The following is a 24,529-nucleotide window of genomic DNA, read 5'->3' as shown; positions in this document are numbered from 1 at the left end:
CACATGAAAACCTGGAGCCAGCCCTACCCCCCCACAACTTTAGCCAAATAACCCCCATTTTTCAGTGCGTAACTTATATTATGAAGTTAATTAAGGTTGACAAGCTTAAGTAAGAAGAATTGATGCTTTTGGCATTCAAATGGGCACTGTAGGTGTGTTTCCTGTCCTCCTCTCACTGCCGACTTTTATTCCCCATTGACTTACATTGGGTTTCGTGTTTCGGGACGACCCCGACTTTTCCCTATAATCGGCCGATCTTGCTAGACCCGACTTTTGGAAAAGTCGGGTTTCACGAAACGAAACTCGACCCTAAAAAAACAAAAGTTGCTCAACTCTAGTGATAACGTATTGATTGGTGGTGGTGGGAGGGTCTGACTACTGGGAACCAGTCAAAATGTTGAATTTATATCCCCATTGCACTGGAGCGGTATGTCCGACTTGAACACTGATCCATTTGTTCACTCTGTGGCTGTGAGCGCTGCTCTTGTTATTTTTTGGAAGCCCCAAAGAGAATGCATGGAGCTGCAGTCAGACATCTGAACTGCTGCTGCATTTTAAAATGGGGATAAGTTTCCTGTCAGGGGTAAAACTTCTTCATTCTTCCGATCAGTGTAGTTTCTAAAGGTCATACCTAAGCGATCACCTATCCTGTGGAGCCCATGGATCAGTGATAACTTGTTTTAACCATAGAACCTTTAATGTAAAATCCCAGTTATGAGGGAGCACAGTAGATGTGCAGGAGAACCCTGTGTTTTACAGTTGAAGCGCCACTATAATGGGGATAACGACTGACAGATATTTAATTAATAGTTAGAACGTGCGTTAATGGATATACCCAGATATTAAAATAATGAATGAATGCTGTTAGCTTATAAGTACGATAAATAGCTGATAAAAAGCTTGATGATAAGGTGCATAGCAATTTAAAAGACAAGGATGTGGGATCATAAAATGGATTAACTTTGTATAACTTTAGGGCTGAAAAGAAGAATAGTCGTCCTTAGAAGAAGGTCCTGTAGAAAAGCTGGGTGGTTCTCCTTTCTTAACAGATCACAATACCTCCGTTTGTGGTTAAAGTCTAAGTGTCACATGTTATAAAGTCCTTAATTGTTACTTCTGTGGACTTATTAGTAATAGAAAATTGTTATTTAGTACCCAGCTTTCTACAGGGCGCACATTTTCTACATGGGAAAAAGCCATGAGGAGATTGTTGTAGGTGAGAGCTACACACCGCCACGGGTTTAGAGATGGAAGGGGCTATCATATTGCCCAAATTGTTTGCCTTTCTAAAAATAAACCTCGGATGTGTTGGTAATGAAGCACCAATCACTTTGTCATTGCTCAGAATTCTCCAATGCTTATTCACAATTTTTTTAAGGATTTTACTGTTGGCATTGTACTGAGTTATAATTGGAATTTCTTCAGTTGTGGAATACTTACTATTTTTCTCTTTATGTCTGAATAATTGCTCTCGTGGCAGACTGCCTATTTGATCCCTGTTTTTTTGCAGGGATTGAATGTTATACCCTTTTTGTCAGAATTTTTTAGTTAAAATCTCTGCCTCCTTGTTAAAGTCTTATGTTCTTAAACAATTCCTGTGCACTCTTATAAGTTGGCTCTTAGGAATATTTAAAAGCCAGCTTGGAAGGTGGCAGCTGTCTAGAGAGATATACCGTAATTATTCGAATCCGTAGGTTTATGCTACAGTTGTGTCTGAATGGTGTTATTTCTATAGAAAAATTTAAGTCTAAAAAATTAATTTCCTTGTAACTGGTGGTAGCTGTGAAGTTTAAAAAATAATTTTTATTTAATTCATTGATAAAATCCATTAATAAAATAGGCCCACCAGACCAAATAAAAACAATGTCGTCTATGAAGCGTTGCCATAGTACCAGGTTCGCCCGTAGATTGCCGCCAAGATAAATGGTTTCCTGTTCCCACTTATCCACATAGAAATTGGCGTAACTAGGGGCAAACCTGGTACCTATTGCAGTTCCCCACTGCTGGGAGAAGTAGTTCACTCCAAAACAAAAATAGTTGAGAGTCAATATAAAATTGATACATTCCAAAATAAAAGTAATTTGATCACTCGGTATTGAGTCGTCTTTAGACATGAAAAATTTTGCAGACTTGCACCCCTTTTCGTGCTGGAATATAGTGTATAGTGAAGTAATGTCTAGAGTCCCTAAGATATAATGTTCTTTCCACTCTACAGCTTGTAAAATTTGTAAAATATGAGTACTGTCTTTTAAATATGCCGGAAGTGCAGGCACTAATTTTTGTAGATGGCAATCCACAAATTTAGAAAGGTTGGCTAAGCGATCACCTATGCTGTGGAGCCCATGGATCGGTGATAACTTGTTTTAACCATAGAACCTTTAATGTAAAATACCGTAATTGTACATCCCAGTTATGAGGGCGCACAGTAGATGTGCAGGAGCCCCCTGTGTTTTACAGTCGATGCTCCACTATAATGGGGATAACGAATTACAGATATTTGCATATAGCTGTAGGGTGGGCCCCTAGAGTCCATTCTCCTGGTGGAACCCCAGACACCCCAGTCCGACCATGTTCTACTCCTTCATTGGAGTCCAGCCGTGTTTAATTAAACTGATAGGATTTTATTTGTAAAGGCACACACCTGTCTATAGAAGACCTCACAGCTCACAGTGCATGTCAGACCAAATAAGAATCATGAGGTCAAAGGAACTGGCCAAGGAGCTCAGAGACAGAATTGTGGCAAAGCACAGATGTGGCCAAGGTCACAAAAGAATTTCTGCAGTGTCCTAAAAGCACAGTGGCCTCCATAATCCTTAAATGAAAGAAGTTTGGGACCACCAGAAGTCTTCCTAGACCTGGCCGTCCAGCCAAACTGAGCAATAGTGGGAGAACAGCCTTGGTGAGAGAGGTAAAGAAGAACCCCAAGATCACTGTGGCTGAGCTCCAGAGATGCAGTAGGGAGATGGGAGAAAGTTCCACAAAGTCAACTATCACTGTAGCCCTCCACCAGTCAGGCCTTTATGGCAGAGTTGCCCGGTGGAAGCCTTTCCTCAGTGCAAGACATGAAAGCCCGCATACAGTTTGCTAAAAAAGACATGAAGGACTCCCAGGCTATGATAAATGAGATTCTGTGGTCTGATGAGACGAAGATAAAACTTTTTGGTGATAATTCTAAGCGGTGTGCTTGGAGAAAACCAGGCACTGCTCATCAACTGCCCAATAAAATCTCACAAGTGAAACATGGTGGTGGCAGCATCATGCTATGGGGGTGTTTTTCAGCTGCAGGGACAGGGTGACTGATTGCAACTGAAGGAAACATGAATGCGGCCAAGTACAGAGATATCCTGGATGAAAACCTCTTCCAGAGTGCTCTGGACCTCAGACTTGGCCGAAGGTTCACCTTCCAAAAAGACAATAACCCTAAGCACACAGCTAAAATAACAAAGGAGTGGCTTCAGTACAACTCTGTGACCATTCTTGACTGGCCCAGCCAGAGGGAAAAATTTTGTCAGCTCACCAAACCGTAGCAAATGCGGAGTCTGGAGGAATGCAATCAATCCTGGGCGGTGCAGGGAACTTGGATTCCGGACTGGAGGGTCCGAAACGCGTAAGCGTCTGTCACAATGGTGAACCATATGTTTTTTATGCTTCCATTCTGTTTTTAATCATTTTTTTTGGAATAAAGTCTTTTGATTTTAACCATCCTTTGGTCGAAGTTGCTGGAACACCTCCTGAGTATTTGGCCCAGCCAGAGCCCTGACCTAAACCCAATTAAGCATCTCTGGAGAGACCTGAAAATGGCTGTCAACCAACATTCACCATCCAACTGACGGAACTGAAGAGGATCTGCAAGGAAGAATGACAGAGGATCCCCAAATCCAGGTGTGAAAAACTTGTTGCATCATTCCCAAGAAGACTCATGGTTGTACTAGCTCAAAAGGGCACTTTTACTCAATACTGAGCAAAGGGTCTGAATACTTATGACTATGTGATATTTCAGTTTTTCTTTTTTAATAAATTTGGAAAAATTTCTACTTTTCTGTTTTTTTTAGTCAAGATGGGGCACAGAGTGTACATTAATGAGAAAAAAATGAACTTTTTTGAATTTACTAAATGGCTGCAATGAAACAAAGAGTGAAACATTTAAAGGGGTCTGAGTACTTTCTATACAGCCAGTATAACCTGGGCATCTCATGTATATAATTACATGTGTACATCTGGTATAACATGAGCAACTCCTGTATATAATTATACTAGCTGAAGAGCCCGGCACTGCCCGGGCATAGTAACTGTGGTTAGTTATAGCAAATTATAATTATCCTCCATCCCATAGTCCCGTGCCCACATACCCATCATACATATCCACGATCCCATAGGTCCGTGACCATATACCCATTATACATATCCTCCATCCCATACTCGAGTGCCCATATACCCATCACACATCCTCCATCCCATAGTCCCATGCCCATATACCCATCACACATCCTCCATCCCATAGTCCCATGCCCATATACCCATCATACATATTCGCCATCCCATAGTCGAGTGCCCATATATCCATCACAAATCCTTCATCTCATAGTCCCATGCCCATATACCCATCATACATATCTGCCATCCCATAGTCCCGTGCCCATATACCCGTCATACATATCCTCCATCCCATAGTCCAGTGCCTATATACCCATCACACATCCTCCATCCCATAGTCAACCATTATGACATCATAATGAGCGGCGGGGCTGGCAACCTATGATGACATCAGCGTCGCCATGGCAACCATTATGACATCATAAGGAGGGGCGGGGCTTGATACACACACACTTTTTCCCCATTATGTAGATAGGGGCAAAATTGTTTGGTGAATTGGAATGCGCGGGGTTAAAATTTCACCTCACAACATAGCCTAGGACACTCTCGGGGTCCAGATGTGTAACTGTGCCAAATTTTGTGGCTGTAGCTGTGACGGTGCGGATGCCAATCCCAGACATACATACATACATACACTTGAGCTTTATATATTAGATATGTACAGCAGGTATAATCTGGGCATCTCCTGAGAAAACAAATCCAGAAAATCACCTTGTCTAATTTGGCAAAATTTATTTTGCAAATTATGGTGGAAAATAAGTATTTGGTCATTAACAAAAGTTCATCTCAATATTTTGTTATATATCCTTTGTTGGCAATGACAGATGTCAAACGTTTTCGGTAAGTCTTCACAAGGTTGGCACACACTGTTGGTGGTATGTTGGCCCATTCCTCCATGCAGATCTCCTCTAGAGCAGTGATGTTCTGGGCCTGTCGCTGGGCAACATGGACTTTCAAATCCATCCAAAGTTTTTCTATGGGGTTGAGATCTGGAGACTTGCTAGGCCACTCCAGGACCTTTATAAGCTTCTTACAAAGCCACTCCTTTTTTGCCCTGGCGGTGTGCTTGGGTTCATTATCATGCAGAAAGACCCATCCATGTTTTATCTTCAATGCTCTTCTTGATGGAAGGAGGTTTGCACTCAAAATCTCACAATACAAGGCCCCATTCATTCTTTCATGTACATGGATCAGTTGTCCGGATCCCTTTGGAGAGAAACAGCCCCAAAGCATGATGTTTCCACCCCCATGCTTCACAGTAGGTATGGTGTTCTTTGGATGCAACTCAGTATTCTGTCTCCTCCAAACACGACGAGTTTTGTTTCTACAAAACAGTTCTACTTTGGTTTCATCAGTCCATATGACATTCTCCCAATACTCTTCTGGATAATCCATATTCTCTCTAGAAAACTTCATACGGGCCCGGACATGTACTGGCTTAAGCAAGGGGACACGTCTGGCACTGCAGTATCTGAGTCCCTGGCGGCGTAGTGTGTTACTGATGGTAGCCTTTGTTACGGTGGTCCCAGCTCTATGCAGGTCATTCACTAGGTCCCCTCACGTGGTTCTGGGATTTTTGCTCACCGTTCTTGTGATCATTTTGATCCCAAAGGTGTAAGATCTTGTGTGGAGCCCCAGATCGAGGGAGATTATCAATGGTCTTGTATGTCTTCCATTTTCTTATTATTGCTCCCAAGTTGATTTCATCACACCAAGCTGCTTGCCTACTGCAGATTCAGTCTTCCCAACCTGGTGCAGGGCTACAATTTTGTTTCTGGTGTCCTTCGACAGCTCTTTGGTCTTCACCATAGTGGAGTTTGGAGTGTGACTGTTTGAGGTTGTGGACAGGTGTCTTTTATACTGATAACAAGTTCATACACGTGCCATTACTACAGGTAATGAGGGTAAGACAGGGGAGCCTCTTAAAGAAGAAGTTACAGGTCTGTGAGAGCCAGAAATCTTGCATGTTTTTAGGTGACCAAATACTTATTTTCCACCATAATTTGCAAAATAAATCTTTCCAAATCAGACAAGGTGATTTTCTGGATTTGTTTTCTCATTTTGACTCTCATAGTTGTGATCTACCTATGATGTCAATTACAGGCCTCTCTCATCTTTTTAAGTGGGAGAACTTGCACATTTGGTGGTTGACTAAATACTTTTTTCCCCATTGCATGTCCTCATCTCTCTTGATTTTGCACTATGTGTATGATGTCAGCAGGGTTTATAGTTCATAAGGGCATGATAATTCATAGATGCTATAGGCACTTAGTCACTTTATTTACCCTTCTTACATTATTTCCCTGTTTACTTCTTTGTATTGTGTGTGATGTTTCAGTGCCTTGATCTTAGCACTGATCACTGTCTGATTCTATGAAGCCACTACAATCTCTGAACAAGGCAATTTATGACTCTAATCTAGTTTTGAACTAGCTCTGTGAACACTTATTATACTGGTTGGGTAGGTGTTGGAGTTCACCCAACTGGGTATTTTGTGTGATTTAATGATCACTGCTTTCTAATTATTTGTATTTTAGGTAATATGTCAATAAATATTTAAGTTTTATTTATGGATCTCTTTTTAGCTTATGTTTATTACAGTCTGGTTATTTGTTGTTCTATAGTATCTTGAAGTGCCGTTTCTTTTTTGGACCGTGTTTGAGTAATTTCATAATTATATATCTTTCGCCGATATAACCTGGGCATCTCCTGTGAATAATTATATATGTACAGCTGGTATAACCTAAGCATCTCCTGTAAATAATTATATATGTACATCTGGTATAACCTGGGCATCTACAGTATATAATTATATATGTGCAGCTGGTATAACCTGGGCATCTCCTGTATATAATTATATATGTATAGCTGGTATAACCTGGGTATCTCCTGTAAATAATTATATATATACATCAGGTATAACCTGGGCATCTACTGTATATAATTATATATGTACAGCTGGTATAACCTGGGCATTTTCTGTACACAACTATATATATTCAGCCGGTATAACCTAGGTATCTCCTGTATATAATTATGCATGAACAGCCGGTATAACCTGGGTATCTCCTCTATATAATTATATGTATACAGCCGTTATAACCTGGGTATCTCCTCTATATAATTATATATGTACAGCCGGTATAACTTGGGTATCTCCTCTATATAATTAGATATGTAGAGCTTTTGTAACCTGGGTATCTCCTGTATATAATTATAAATGTACAGCTGGTATAACCTGGACATGTCCTGTATATAATTATATCTGTACAGCTGGTATAACCTAGGCATCTTTTATATTATAAATGTACAGCTGCTATAAGCTGGTCATTTTCTATATATCATAATATATGTACAGCTGGTATAAATCTGGGTATATTACATACAGTACTAGCTTGGCCCGTGTTAAATTTTCACACATTGGTCGTCGGGGGCACAGGCAATTTCAGAAAAAGCAATCTGGTCAAATGTAAATGTATTTCATGAGCTGATGAACACAGACAAGTATTCATATATGCGAACCAGGAGAAGCAAAAGAGCATGCAATCAAATAGTTATAGAAAAATATATCAAAATTCTTTATTAAATAGTAACAATACAAATCGCAATGAGGTGCTCATGAGTAAGTGTGAACAATAAATCCCAAGGGTTACCCCCTCAAACCACCCCAAGATGGAAAACCCGGCAAGTAATAGCATACAGGATAGCACAAATTCTATCATATGTCCTAATATGTCAGTAACCAAAAACTGAATCATTATAAGTCAGTGGCCAGATAGAAATTTAGTGCTGCCTGTTAGGAAAACGTGATGGCGGTACATCACAAAAAATTCCCATAAGAGTTAAAAGGAACCATGTGGTAACTTACCAGGAAGGGAAGGTAGAGTAGAGCCCAGCCGTGGGACCCCCGACGCGCGTTTCGCGGCATCCCCCACCGCTTTATCAAGGAGGAGATGGCACTAAATGTCCCAGTAGGGCCTTGAAATAGCCCCTGACCCCCCTTAAAAACTCGTTAAGGCCTCTCGGGCTCATGGTGTCCAACTGGACAATCCATCTGATCTCCATTTGTCCGAGAACCTTTTTATAATCACCCCCCCTTATCCCCATGTGCAACACATCAATACCCCTGACTTTTAACAATCCCGCATCGCAGTTGTGATGTGCCCGGAAATGTCGAGGAATAGTCTTAAGCTCAGAAGGATCAAGAGCAGTCCTGGCTGCGCCAATGTCCCGCACATGTTCACGAACTCGCACCCTCAGCTCCCTGGTGGTGAGGCCAATATAGATTTTGGGACACGGACATGTGGCGTAGTATATAACATTACTCGTGCCACATGATATCCGTTGCTTAATCTTAAATTCCCTCACACCATCCGAGGAGCTGAAGGCGGAGCAGCGCAGGACATTGGCACAAGCCAGGCAGTGGCCACATGAAAAAGAACCACCTATTGGGCCGCTAGACCCAAAAAAGTTTTGAGGAGTAGGTACATAGTGACTCCGCACCAGGAGGTCGCCCAAATTCTTTGAGCGACGTGGCGTCATGAAAGGGGAGCGACCCAGGACGGACCTCAGGGATGAATCTCGGACAAATGGAGATCAGATGGATTGTCCAGTTGGACACCATGAGCCCGAGAGGCCTTAACGAGTTTTTAAGTTTCACCCCATTCCTGTAACCCATTGTGCAACCTGATATTGGACCCATTTTTTCTTCTTCTTTTTCTTTTTTGCCTGTGCTGTTGTGATGTCTTTCTATTATGCTCGGAATTGATATAAAGAGATATATGCTTGTACGTATTTTCTAAAAACTTTCTACTTTTTCCTCTTTATTGTTCCCGCATGACCTTATACTTCCCATGCTGCCTAGCAGTGGTTGTTTTTATTTTCTTTTATCTCTTCATGTTTTAATTATTTTTCTTATAATTCTTTTTTATAGTGTTTTTCTGCGTGTCCCAGCTTGGTCTCGAAATGGCTCTATATGGTGGATTCGATATACCCCTTACTACAATCAAGTACCCTATGGAATCATCCATTTATATTGTCTACTTATAATATGCTTCATCTATGTTTTATTTGAATATGGGGATATTGGCTTTTCTAGTAGGGGTGCACCTATATTTTGGATGTTTTTCTACGTTCATAGATGGTTTTATTTCCATCGGTGCATAACTATTCTATTATTATATGCTTATGGAGCCGGTACCTCACTAATGATCCTACTGCATATTTGTTGTATTAGTTTTATTGTGGTAGCTTCCATTTTTTATATATTGGTCCATATGGCGATTGAGGGCTAATTTACATACTATGTCACTTTAACCGAGGTGGCTCATCTTTATGTATAGATCTTCTTGTGATAGACGGTTGTTCTATATACTATCCTGATCCCTTCCCTATGCTACGCCATATATATTTGCTTCTACAATCCACTTTTTTCATGGCAGTGCGCATCGCCATGCTTTCTGCAACTCCGCGCTGTGGCCGGCGTCTGTTTACACGGTCTCCGGCGCGCACGCGCTGTGTTAGACGCCAGGCTACAGTGCAGGACCTGCGGATGTCATGGTGCATGCGCCGCTAGCGCCAATGCGATTGGTGGATGCCGGTCACATGACCGGGGTCAGGGGCTATTTCAAGGCCCTACTGGGACATTTAGTGCCATCTCCTCCTTGATAAAGCGGCGGGGGACGCCGCGAAACGCGCGTCGGGGGTCCCACGGCTGGGCTCTACTCTACCTTCCCTTCCTGGTAAGTTACCACATGGTTCCTTTTAACTCTTATGGGAATTTTTTGTGATGTACCGCCATCACGTTTTCCTAACAGGCAGCACTAAATTTCTATCTGGCCACTGACTTATAATGATTCAGTTTTTGGTTACTGACATATTAGGACATATGATAGAATTTGTGCTATCCTGTATGCTATTACTTGCCGGGTTTTCCATCTTGGGGTGGTTGAGGGGGTAACCCTTGGGATTTATTGTTCACACTTACTCATGAGCACCTCATTGCGATTTGTATTGTTACTATTTAATAAAGAATTTTGATATATTTTTCTATAACTATTTGATTGCATGCTCTTTTGCATCTCCTGGTTCGCATAATTAGTTATTGAGCTTATGCGTATGGTGTTGGAGCAGGGTTATTCCTTGTCTCCACACCATTGTTTCATTTATGGGATCACTGTTGCTATTAAGTATTTATATATGTAGCTTGGTAATACAATAAATTGGTGTGATAAGTAGAGGCCAAAAAATGTCTTCCGGTTGAGGTACCACCTGCAGGTCATTGTGTCTTTCTGTAGGTTTATGAAAATGAATATTTAAACTGTGTTCAGTGATAAAATTGTGAATATGTGGATTGTTTGGCTCTTTTCTTGCTGAAGGGAGCAAGTTTACCTTTCAAATTGTGTATCATTTGTGTGCGTGTGGGGCGAAGTAATCACCGAAAAAGCAGTGCATGTATACAAATGTGTTTGCATATGTGACTCACCTGCAGTGAAGTGTGCAATTCTCCAATGTGCCTGAAATAGGCTGGGCAAGCATTTGAGCAAGCTGGAAAGCCCCCAAGGCAAACATTTGGATTTGTTTGTGATTTCTGTAAACAGCTTTGTGGTAGCGTGCTTTCGGGTAGTGTGCTGCCACCTGCAGGTAATTTGACCTTTCAAGTGGTGTATCATTTGTTTGTGTGGGTGGAGTATGAACGGAGCAAGTGTGCAATTCAATAGGCAGTGCATGTTTACAAATGTGTTTGCATATGTGCCTCACCTGCAGTGAAGTGTGCAATCCTCCAATTTGGCTAAAATAGTGTCATGGTTTGAACAGGGTTCTTGCCCTGCACTCACAGGGTTAAGTGTTCGTGGCCTCTTTCTGGATCTGGGAGGGGTATTTATACTCACTCTTTACCAGGGTTCTCTGTCAGCTATACTGTTGTTCTGGTGTGTCTGACCCCTGATGTGCGTGTATTCTGCGTTGCTTGTTTGCTTCCCGTGTATGACCCGGTCCGTTCCCTCACTCTGTACTCCGTTTCTCGTTTTGGCACTATTGTATTTTCCGGTTCTGACCTTCTGGCTTTGCTATCGTTACTCCGTTACAGTTTGTCCCCATTGTACCGTCTATTGCCCGTTCTGGTTTTCTGATCTATTGCTACGTTCTGACTATCCATTCTGTCTAACCCTTTGGTACTGTATTGCTATCTCGTGCTTTGACCCGGTTTGATCTGGTTTCTGTCTCTGTCTATGGCCCTTGGTTACATTGTCCAGTAGTTACCTTTCTAGGAGTTTCCCTGCAGCTCCTGGCTCTGTGGCGCTGAGGCCACGCCCCCAGCAGTCACATGCTTCAGGTCCTGTGAGCTTGGAGCATGCATTGTCATTACTGAGACCCCGCTCCGCAGGTATCTTTGTGCACAGTCTTTGTACTCAGGACACGCGCACTGGCTCAGTGAGCCAGTGCAGTGCGGTGTTACTGACAAATAGGCTGGGCAAGCAGTTTCGCAAGCTGGAAAGCCCCCAAGGCAAATGTTTGGATTTGTTTATGATGTCTGTAAGCAGCTTTGTGGTAGTGTGCTTTGGGGTACTATGGTGCCACCTGCAGGTCATTTTTCCTTACTGCAGGTTTATGAAAATTAATGTTTAATCTGTATTTTGAGATCAAATCATGGTTGTGTGGTTTGTTTGGCTATTTTCTTGCTGAAGGGGGCAAGTTTACCTTTCAAATTGTGTATCATTTGTGTGTGTGGGTGCAGTATGAACAGAGATACAAATTGATCACCGAAAAACAGCATTTAGAAATAATAGAATCTATAATATAACGGGCTAAGCGTCACTCTGTCTGAAGCCTTTATCAACTGCGCAAGTGTGATGCACCTGCGCAGTCTGGCTCCAGACACAATGAGGCCATCCAGCGGTGAGGAGTGTATATGGCGCCCGGAGATGGCGGTATGCGTACCTGACCGGAAGGAGCATTGTCGCGGCACTTCTCTTCGGCCGGAGACCGGGGCAGGAGTGCAGCTGGAATCGCGCATGCGCATAGCGCGATCCGGCACCATATGGTGCCGGACAGCGCTATGGGCATACGCGTACTCCGGCGCCAGACTCCTCCCCCGGCCTCGAGCACAACGTGACAGCACTGGAGCACAGGAAAGAAGGGTGAGTATAAATGTTTTTTTTGTATGTGTGTAGTTTAATAGGGGTGAGGGGGACCATACATACCTGGAAAGGTGGGAGAGGGGACCATGCATACCAATATTGAGGGGTGAGGGGACCATGCATAGCACGGAAGGGGGGTGAGGGGTAGCAAGCATACCACGAAAGGGGGGTGAGGGGACGATTCATACCATAAAAGGAGGGTGAGGGGACCATGCATACCATAAAAGGAGGATGATTGGACCATGCATACCACGAAAGGGGGTGAGGGGACCATACATGCCATTAAAGGAGGGTGAGGGGACCATGCATACCACGAAAGGAGGATGAGTGGACCATGCATACCACGAAAGGGGGTGAGGGGACCATGCATACCATGAAAGGGGGGTGAGGGGACCATGCATACCACGAAAAGGGGGGTGAGGGGACAATGTATACCAGGATTGGGGGGGTGAGAGGACCATGCATACCAGGATTGGGAGGGGAGGGGTAGCATGCATACCAGGATTGGGGGGTGAGGGGACCATGCATACCAGAATTGGGGGGTGAGAAGACCATGCATACCAGGATGGGGGGGTGAAAGGACCATGCATACAAGGATTGGGGGTGAGAGGACTATGCATACCACAAAAAGGGGGGTGAGAGAACCATGCATACCAGGAAAAGGGGGTAACAATATCAAACAATGTAGAATTGATCTTCAGCTCACCTGGTTCAGCCTGCCCAGTCCTCCTTTCCATAATCTCGGTGCACGGAGTGGATCCATCCCCATCTAGGAGAAATGCTCAATGAAAAAAAGTTTTTTATGGTTCCAGCACACGATGTGAAAAAATTAAGAAAAGCCTTTATTTAATCCATAATTAAAAAATGCAATTCCAGTGATGATAAAAGCATGTGTAGGCTTACGCGTTTCGGATCATATTTGACCCTTAATCATAGCTCATTTGGCTATGATTAAGGGTCAAATATGATCCGAAACGCGTAAGCATACACATGCTTTTATCATCACTGGAATTGCATTTTTTAATTATGGATTAAATAAAGGCTTTTCTTAATTTTTTCACATCGTGTGCTGGAACCATAAAAAACTTTTTTTCAGGAAAAGGGGGGTGAGAGGACCATGCATACCAGGATAGGGGGGGTGAGAGGACCATGCATACCAGGATTGGGGGGTGAGAGGACCATGCATACCAGGATTGGGGGGTGAGGGGACCATGCATACCAGGATTGGGGGGTGAGGGGACCATGCATACCTGGATTGGGGGGTGAGGGGGCCATGCATACCTGGATAGGGGGGTGAGGGGACCATACATACCAGGATAGGGATAAGGGGGTACCATGCATACCAGGATTGGGAGCTGAGGGGACCATGCATACCAGGATGAGGAATAGGGTGCCATGCTTACCAGGATTGGGGGGAGGGGACCATGCATACTAGGATAGGGATGAGGGGTGCCATGCACACCAGGATAGGAGGGGGGCAGCACATACCAGGATGGGAGACCATATACCAATAAAAATGCTGGCCACCCGGGCATAGAATGGGTTCATAGCTAGTAGATATATAATTATACATATAAAGCTGGTATAACCTGAGCATCTCCTGTATACAATTATATATGTACAGCTGGTATAACCTGAGCATCTCCTGTATACAATTATATATGTACAGCTGGTATAACCTGGGCATCTCCTGTATATAATTATGCATGTGAAGCTGGTATAACCTGGGCATCTTCTGTATATAGTTATATATGTACAGCTGGTATAGCCTGGGCATCTCCTGAATATAATTATATATGTACAGCTGGTATAACCTGGGCATCTCCTGTATATAATTTTATATGTACAGCTGGTATAACCTGGGCATCTCCTGTATATAATTATATATATACACAGCTGGTATAACCTGAGCATCTCCTGAATATAATTATATATGTACAGCTGGTATAACCTGGGCATCTCCTGTATATAATGAAATATGTACAGCTGATATAACCTGGTTATATTAATATATAATTATAAAGTATATGTACAGCTCATGTAACATGGGTATATTCTGTACATTATGTGTACCGTATAACTCATAGTAAATGTTGCTGTTTTCTCTCTAGGTGATGCAGGAGTTTGTCCTCAGCACAGTAAGTTGTGAGATTTATATTAATTTCTTTTTTTATTCATCAATTAGTTAATTTTTATAATTAAATGGAATTTCAGGATTTTGATTGATTATTCTAAAGACAAGTAATTTCATTTTTTTTTCTACATTCACTATGATTCATTGATAATCTTTCTTCAGCTGCCCAGAACTGCAAGGATCTGCTGGATCAGGGTCAGTCTCTCACTGGGTGGTACACGGTCTATCCAGCAGGTGGCGCTCCTCTCACAGTACTGTGTGACATGGAGCGTGATGGAGGCGGCTGGACAGTGAGTCTCCCCCTGCAGTAATATTACTTATCTGTACCTGGGAAAGCTGAGTGACATATTGGACACACTTGTACTGAGTGAGGCATTTCTTCCCGTAGGTGTTCCAGAAGCGCATGGACGGGTCTGTGGATTTTTTTAGGGACTGGAATGCTTATAAGAAGGGATTTGGCCATCAGAGCAGTGAATTCTGGCTGGGAAATGACAACCTTCATCGCTTGACTTATTCCGGTAATGATGGAGTTCAGCGTCCTCGCTGGCTGGTTTGTTGTTACAGTCTGTAACTATTTGCCTTGTTTGGGGTAACAACATCACATAAACTATAAAGCAAAGTGATAAGCGGCACCTCATCACTGTCTGTAGATCCCAGCCCCAACCTAATGCATTACAGTTACCAGTACTGAGCAATGCAACTCAATGTCAGACAGCATCTGCAAAAGCCAGGAAGATTTTAAGGTGTATACAAAGAGAAGAAACCTGAGATGCCAATGTAATATTACCCATGTTTGGTTCCTTCCATGGGCGGACATACCGCCTGTGCGGCTGCAGCGGGGCCCGGAGTTGGAGGGGGGCCCCTGCAGGGTGGCTAATAATGAGGGCAATCTGGCCCCTGGTCAGATTGCCCTCATGTGCAGCGGGCAGGGAGAGATCCCTGCAGCTCAACTGCCTACAAGAGAAAATAGCAGCGGAGCTGCAGTGGACTGTCCTACTTCCTGCCCGCGATTCCTCTCACACAGACAGCAGCGCCGCTGGATGATGTCATCAATCAGTGGCCAGCTGTGCCAGAGAGAGGAAGGCGATGGTTATGCTGCTGCAGAGCATGCGGAGAGGTGAGAGGTGGTGTGTGTGTGCGCGTAGCGCTGCGGGGAAATGTGCAGAGAGGTGAATGGTGCCATGTGTGTCTGAGTGTGTGTAGGGGGAGGAGAGGGCAATGATGGGGCTGATGGGGAGAAGGCAATGATGGGGATGGTGGGGAGGAGGAAATTAGTTACATAGTTTTCTCTTTTATTATGTATAACATCGTCCCTTATTCCTCTAGTTATATATTGTGCCATCCCTTATTATATAGCTTCCTCTGCTGTTATGTACAGTATTGTCTCTTGCATAGTGTATTCTTGTTAATTTTGTTATTCCCAGTGCCATCTTTTATTACATAGTCCCATCTCTTTTTAGATATAAAATGAGATATAAAATGACTGCTTATGGAGGAGCCGGTGACCAGACGACCAGTCCATCAGCTTCTCCACTGTATAATAAAGGACGGCAATATACATAATAAAGTAGACAATGTAATATATGTATGTGTGTGTGTGTGGCTATATACAGTGTATATATATATATATATATATATTTATATATATAGCTTTGTCGCCATAAAAGGAGGGGGGCCCAGACACATTTCTTGCACAGGAGCCCCAAGCTCTCAGTGCAGGCCCCTGGTTCCTTCGTAAGCCCGCATCCTCTATATGGGATCCAGTTTTAGGCTACACATTTTACTATGGATTCAGAAAAACTAGAGAGGGTTCAAAAATGGGCACATAGATATTCTTCCGGAAGGTCGGGGATATGTCCTCACTGCAGATGAACACAATGGTGGAGCAGGAAAGGACCTTAAGGTCAGGTGACAGGCTCAGGTCACATGACCAGGCAGCATGGAACATGACAATTACTGAGGAGCAGGCATGTAGGCAACAGGAATGCTTTGATGAGGGTTACTATGGGTACTTTGGGCCATTATTTTGTTCAAGGGGAACTTACTATGGGGGCATCACGTTGTATTTGGTTGGAATGTACTGTGAGGGCATCATACTGTGCATGGGGGGAATGTACTGTGGGGACATCATACTGTGTGTGGGGGAATGTATTGTGGTGATATAATGCTTTGTCTGTGGAATACACTATGGGGACTTCATACTGTATTTGGGGAATGTACAGTGAGGACAGCATACTGTGTGGGGGAATGTACTTTGGTGACATCATACTGTGTGTGGGAGAATGCACTCTGGGGATATACTGTGTGTGTGGAAATGACAACCTTCATCGCTTGACTTATTCCGGTAATGATGGAGTTCAGCGTCCTCGCTGGCTGGTTTGTTGTTACAGTCTGTAACTATTTGCCTTGTTTGGGGTAACAACATCACATAAACTATAAAGCAAAGTGATAAGCGGCACCTCATCACTGTCTGTAGATCCCAGCCCCAACCTAATGCATTACAGTTACCAGTACTGAGCAATGCAACTCAATGTCAGACAGCATCTGCAAAAGCCAGGAAGATTTTAAGGTGTATACAAAGAGAAGAAACCTGAGATGCCAATGTAATATTACCCATGTTTGGTTCCTTCCATGGGCGGACATACCGCCTGTGCGGCTGCAGCGGGGCCCGGAGTTGGAGGGGGGCCCCTGCAGGGTGGCTAATAATGAGGGCAATCTGGCCCCTGGTCAGATTGCCCTCATGTGCAGCGGGCAGGGAGAGATCCCTGCAGCTCAACTGCCTACAAGAGAAAATAGCAGCGGAGCGGAGCTGCAGTGGACTGTCCTGCTTCCTGCCCGCGATTCCTCTCACACAGACAGCAGCGCCGCTGGATTATGTCATCAATCAGTGGCCAGCTGTGCCAGAGAGAGGAAGGCAATGGTTATGCTGCTGCAGAGCATGCGGAGAGGTGAGAGGTGGTGTGTGTGTGTGCGTAGCGCTGCGGGGGAATGTGCAGAGAGGTGAATGGTGCCATGTGTGTCTGAGTGTGTGTAGGGAGAGGAGAGGGTAATGATGGGGCTGATGGGGAGAAGGCAATGATGGGGTGATGGAGAGGGCAATTATGGGGATGGTGGGGAGGAGGAAATGATGGAAGTGGTGAAATGGGCAAGGATGGAGATGGTGGGGGAGGAGGAAATGATGGATGTGGTGGAAAGGGCAATCATGGGGGTAGAGGGGGAGGAAATGATGGAGGTGGTGGAATAGGCAAGGATGGTGGTGGTGGAAACAACAATGATGGTGGTGGTGAAAAGGGCAATGATGGGGATGGTGGGGGAGGGGGAAATAATGTATGTGGTGGAAAGGGCAATGATGGGGATGTGGGGGAGGAGGAAATGATGGAGGTGGTGGAATGGGCAAGGATGGTGGTGGTGGAAAGGACAATGATGGTGGTGGTGGAACGGGCAATGATGGGGATGGTGGGGGAGGAGGAAATGATGAAGGTGTTGGAATGGGCATTGATGGGGGTGGTGCGGGAGAAGGCAATGATGGAGGTGGGGGAGAAGGCAAAGATGGTGGTAGTGGAAAAGACAGTGATGGGAGTGGTGGGGAAGGAGGCAATGATGGGGGTGGTGGAGGAGAAGGCTGTGATGGAGGTGGTGGAAAGGGCAATGATGGGGGTGATGGAGAGGGCTATGATGGGGTGGTAGGGGTGTAAGCAATGATGGCGGTGGTGGAAAGGGCAATGATGGGGTGGTGGTGGGAAAAAGCAATGATGGAGGTGGTGGAAAGGACAATGATGGGGTGGTGGGGGAGAATGCAGTGATGGTGGTGGTGGAAAGGACAATGATTGTGGTGGTGGAAAGGGCAATAATGGGGGTGGTGGGGGAGGAAATGATGGAGGTGGTGGAAAGGCAATGATGGGGTGGTGGGGGAAAAAGCAATGATAGAGGTGTTGGAAAGAACAATGATGGGGGTGCTGGGGGAGAATGCAATGATGGTGGTGATGGAAAGAACAATGATGGGGTGGTGGGGGAGAATGCAATGATGGTGGTGGTGGAAAGGGCAATAATGGAGATGGTGGGGGAGGAGGAAATGATGGAGGTAGTGGAATGGCCAATGATGGGAGTGAAGGGGGAAAAGACAGATGGGGTGGTGGGGGGGAGGAAATGATGGAGGTAGTGGAATGGGCAATGAAATGGGGTGGTGGGGAAGAAAGCAATAATAGTGGTGGTGGAGAAGGCAATGATGGAGGTGGTGAAGAGGGCAATGATGGGGTAGGGGAGAGGACAATAATGGGATGCGAGGGGAGGAGGACAATGAGTAGTGTGGGGATTGGGATGGGAGGAAGGGGGACTTATAATGGACTGAGGATCAGGGGGAGGGGGAGGAAGACATTATCTCTTATTATGTCTAACACAGTCCCTTAGTATAGAGTGTATGTACTTATGTATATATATATGTATATAAGTATATATATATGTATATATATACTTGTGGGCAGCACGGTGGCTCAGTGGTTAGCGCTGCAGCCTTGCAGCGCTGGGGTCCTGGGTTCGAATCCCACCAAGGACAACATCTGCAAGGAGTTTGTATGTTCTCCCTGTGTTTGCGTGGGTTTCCTCCGGGTTCTCCGGTTTCCTCCCACACTCCAAAGACATACTGATAGGGAATTTAGATTGTGAGCCCCATCGGGGACAGTGATGAAAATGTGTGCAAACTGTAAAGCGCTGCGGAATATGTTAGCGCTATATAAAAATAAAGATTATTATTATTATAGATTATGTATAATACAGTCCCTTAGTATATAGTGTACTCACTAATTCTGTATAACACCATCCTTAGTTACATAGTTTTCTCTTTTATTATGTATAACATCGTCCCTTATTCCTCTAGTTATATATGGTGCCATCCCTTATTATATAGCTTCCTCTGCTGTTATGTACAGTATTGTCTCTTGCATAGTGTATTCTTGTTAATTTTGTTATTCCCAGTGCCAATTTTTATTACATAGTCCCATCTCTTTTTAGATATAAAATGAGATATAAAATGACTGCTTATGGAGGAGCCGGTGACCAGACGACCAGTCCATCAGCTTCTCCACTGTATAATAAAGGACGGCAATATACATAATAAAGTAGCCAATGTAATATATGTATGTGTGTGTGTGGCTATATACAGTGTGTATATATATATATAGCTTTGTCGCCATAAAAGGAGGGGGGCCCAGACACATTTCTTGCACAGGAGCCCCAAGCTCTCAGTGCAGGCCCCTGGTTCCTTCGTAAGCCCACATCCTCTATATGGGATCCAGTTTTAGGCTACACATTTTACTATGGATTCAGAAAAACTAGAGAGGGTTCAAAAATGGGCACATAGATATTCTTCCGGAAGGTCGGGGATATGTCCTCACTGCAGATGAACACAATGGTGGAGCAGGAAAGGACCTTAAGGTCAGGTGACAGGCTCAGGTCACATGACCGGCAGCATGGAACATGACAATTACTGAGGAGCAGGCATGTAGGCAACAGGAATGCTTTAATGAGGGTTACTATGGGTACTTTGGGCCATTATTTTGTTCAAGGGGAACTTACTATGGGGGCATCACGTTGTATTTGGTTGGAATGTACTGTGAGGGCATCATACTGTGCATGGGGGGAATGTACTGTGGGGACATCATACTGTGTGTGGGGGAATGTATTGTGGCACTGGTGATATAATACTTTGTCTGTGGAATACACTATGGGGACTTCATACTGTATTTGGGGAATGTACAGTGAGGACATCATACTGTGTGGGGGAATGTACTTTGGTGACATCATACTGTGTGTGGGAGAATGCACTCTGGGGATATACTGTGTGTGTGGAATGCACTGCGGGAACATCATACTGTGTGCGTGGAATGCACTGTGGGGACATCATACTGTGTGAGGAGAATGTATTGTGGGGACATCATAGCATGTGTGGGGGCAATTCTCTATGGGGACATCATACTGTGGGGACATCATACTGTGTGTGGGAGAAAGCACTCTGGGGATATACTGTGTGTGTGGAATGCACTGCGGGAACATCATAATGTGTGTGCGTGGAATGCACTGTGGGGACATCATACTGTGTGAGGAGAATGTATTGTGGGGACATCATAGCATGTGTGGGGGCAATTCTCTATGGGGACATCATACTGTGGGGACATCATACTATGTGGGGGGAATGCACTGTGGGGACATCATACTGTGTATGTGGGAATGTGCTGTGGTTACATCATATTGTTTGTGGGGGAATGTATTGTGAAGACATTATACTGTGTTTGGGGAGAATTCACTGTGGAGACATCATACTGTGTGTGGGGAATGTATTGTGGGGACATCATAGTATGTGTGGGGGAAATTTACTGTGGGGACATCACACTGTGTGTGGGGGGAATGTACTGTGGGGACATCATACTGTGTGGGGGGAATGTACTGTGGGGACATCATACAGTGTGTGGGAATTCACTGTGGGGACATCATACTGTATGTTGGGGGAATGTATTGTGGGGACATCATACTGTTTGTGGGGAATGTACTGTGAGGGCATCATACTGTATGTGGGGAATGTAATGTGAGGGCATCATACTGTATGTGGGGAATGTACTGTGGTGACATCATGCTGTGTTGGGGAGAATGCACTGTGGGGACATCATACTGTGTGTGGAGGAATGTGTGGGGACATCATATTGTGTGTGCGGGGAATGCACTGTGGGGACATCATACTGTGTGTAGGAGGAATGTACTGTGGTTATATCATACTGTGTGTGGGGGAATGTACTGTGGGGACATCGTTTTGTGTTTGGGGAGAATTCATTATGGGGACAACATACTGTGTGTTGGAATGTACTGTGGGGATATCATACTGTGTGTGGAGGGAATTCACTGTGGGGACAACATACTGTGTGTGGGGGGAATATACTGTGGGGAAATTATACTATGTGTATGGGGAATGCACTGCGGGGACATCATACTGTGTTTGGGAGGAATGTACTTTGGTTACATCTTACTGTGTGTGGGGGGAATGTATTGTGGGGACATCATAATGTGTTTGGGGGGGAATTACGATACTCCTGTGAACAGCAGCTCATGGCTAGCGTTCATAGATCGTGATTTTTGTGCTAAAGTACTACTTTTTATAGCACAGGCGATCGGTCAATCACAGCACAGCTTTACATCTCCTAAGGTGACTATTAGAGTAATAAGTGGAAAAAAAATTAAAAAAATATGAAAAAAAAAATAAACAAAAGTTCAAATTATCCCCGTTTTGTCCCGCTGAATTTAAAGCATAAAAGAAATATACATTTATTATCTATGCTTTCAGAAATGCACGCCCTATCAAAATATAAAGTATGGTAAATTACTCCAATCAGTAAAACGTGTAATAAGAAAAAAAAATGAAAACGACAGAAATACGCCGCGACATTGCATTAGAATGCAATAAGAGGCAAACAAAGCATTGCATCTACCCAAAAATGATATCAATAAAAGCATCAGTTCAGGGTGAAAAGAAATAAGTAATCACCCAGCCCCAGATCCCGAAAAATAAAACCGCTACGGGTCTCAGAAATTGGCAACAAACGCAAAAACTTTTTTTCATTCAAATTTCAGAATTTTTTTGACACTTAACTATAAAATAAACTACATGTTTGGTATCTATGTATTCATACATACCTGGGGAATCATATTTGCATGTCAATTTTACCGTATAGTGAATATGGTAAATATATTAAAAAAACAACAAAAAAACAATTGTGGAATCTCAATTTTTATTGCAATCTGAATTTTTTCCCATTTTAGAGTATACTATGTGGTTAAATCAATGGTGCCAATCAAAAGTACAAGTCCTTCATACCGCTATATTGACGGAAATATAAAAAAGTTATAGCTCTTGGAAAAAAAGGAGGAAAAAATGAAAGAGAAAAAACAGAAAATAGCCATGGCTTGAAGGGATTAAAGGACCAAAAGTAATTGGACAATTATCTCAAAAGCTCTCAAATGGGTTCTAAGGGCTATTCCCTTTTAATCCATCATAAATTCCGCATGTAAAAGGTCTGGTGCTGATTCCAGGTGTGACATTTGCATTTGAAAGCTGTTGCTGTGAACCCACAACATGTGGTCAAAGGAGCTCTCAATGGAAGAGAAAAAGACCATCATTAGGCTGAATAAAAAAAGTAAAAATCAGAGAGATAGCAGAAATGTTAGAAATAGCCAAATCAACAGTTTGGTACATTCAGAAAAAAATGAGTGCACAGGTGAGCTTGGATGTCCACAGAAAACAACAATCCTTTCCATTATGAAGAAAAACCCCTTCACAGCATCCACACAAGTGAAGAAATCTCTCCAGGAAGTAGGCATTTCAGCATTTACCGTATATACTCATGTATAAGCCGACCCGTGTATAAGCTGACCCCTTAATTTTGTCACAAAAAACTGGGAAAACTTATTGACTCACGTATAAGCCTAGGGTGGAAAATGCCAAAGCTACTGGTAAATTTAAAAAATAAAATGGGCCCCATAAGATGCTCCATAAAGTTCATGATGGCCCAATATAATGCTCCATAAAATTCATGATGGGTTCCATAAGATGCTCCATACAAAAATATGCCTAATAATGCTGCACAGTGAATAATGGTGGCCCTATGACATGCTCCATAATAACATATGCCCCATATAATGCTGCACAGTGATTGGTGGCCCCTTATAATGCAGCACAGTGATTGCTGGCCCCTTATAATGCAGCACAGTGATTGCTGGCCCCTTATAATGCTGCACAGTGATTGGTTGCCCCTTATAATGCTGCACAGTGATTCATTGCCCCTTATAATGCTGCACAGTGAGTAGTGGCCCCTTATAATGCTGCACATTGATTAGTGGTGCCTTGTAATGCTGCACAGTGATTAGTGGCCCATTGTAATGCTGCACAGTGATTAGTGGCCCCTTACAAAGCTGCACGGTGATTAGTGGCCCTTTACAATGCTGCTGCCGCTGCCTCAATTAAAGAAAAAAAAACATATATACTTACCTTGTCGCTGTTGCAGCTGCTGCTCCTCAGTGTTGCCGACTCTGCAGTGACTGTTCAGGCAGAGGGCGCTTGCTAACTACGTCATGGTGCCCTCTGACCTGAACGTCACTGCCAGAGGAAGCAAGACAGCATATTACATATGCGCATATGAAATGAGCGGCACCACGTGACCGCTGAAAGCAGGAAGAACAGCACCGAGAAGATGGAATAAGCACGGGGGGCTGCAAGAGACATGCCAGGAGAGGTGAGTATGATCTCTGACACACCCCGCTCCCCTGACCCCGGGTATATGACTCGCGTATAAGCCGAGAGGGGGACTTTCAGCCAAAAAAAAATGGTCTGAAAATCTCGGCTTATATACGAGTATATACGGTAAGTTTACCATAAAGAGAAAACTTCATGAGAGGGAATATAGAGGGTTCACCACAAGGTGCAAACCAGTAATCAGCCTAAGGCCACATGCACACATTGAGTATTTGGTGAGTTTTTTTACCCCAGTATTAGTAAGCCAAAACCAATATATATATATATATAAAAAGCACAGCAGCACCTTGTGAATGCCAAGACATATGATGTGGTATGTAAACCAAAGGGAATATGTGACACTGTAATACTGTATGACTAAATGTGCAATCACAAAAACACTAATAAGATGAAGTTAATGCAAAGTATAAAGATTGTATTGAGCACAAAGCACTTTTTGTACTGTTTGCACATATGGAGCCTATTGACTAAAAATTGTATGCACTGAATTGTAATTTCTTGTATTGTAAAATGATTGACAATTGAGAGATTGTTATATGGTCTATAAAAAGACACTTTTTTGTAACACCCACTGCTTGAGAAAGGCTCAGT

At 43.6% G+C, this 24,529-nt stretch overlaps 1 protein-coding gene across 5 annotated transcripts in view; it reads left to right on the top strand.

The window, feature by feature from the left end:
• LOC141059875 (ficolin-1-B-like) overlaps positions 1–24,529 on the top strand; it is a 91,950-nt gene that overhangs the window by 31,964 nt on the left and 35,457 nt on the right. For all 5 annotated transcript variants that reach the window (XR_012222619.1, XR_012222618.1, XM_073556047.1 and 2 more), the window contains exons 4-6: positions 14,624–14,650; positions 14,809–14,936; positions 15,035–15,164. Coding sequence is in view for 3 of the 5 variants with exons in the window: in XM_073556047.1 (XP_073412148.1) it covers positions 14,624–14,650; positions 14,809–14,936; positions 15,035–15,164 (285 nt within the window). In the remaining 2 variants the exon portion in view is untranslated. The remainder of the gene's footprint in view (positions 1–14,623; positions 14,651–14,808; positions 14,937–15,034; positions 15,165–24,529) is intronic.

Source organism: Dendrobates tinctorius, unplaced genomic scaffold, assembly GCF_039654945.1.
Source record: "Dendrobates tinctorius isolate UK_male_01 unplaced genomic scaffold, ASM3965494v1 ptg000231l, whole genome shotgun sequence".
NCBI classification, from domain to species: Eukaryota; Metazoa; Chordata; class Amphibia; order Anura; family Dendrobatidae; genus Dendrobates; species Dendrobates tinctorius.
The sequence above is the reverse complement of the archived record's forward strand: the minus strand, read 5'-3'. Positions and strand labels throughout refer to the sequence as shown.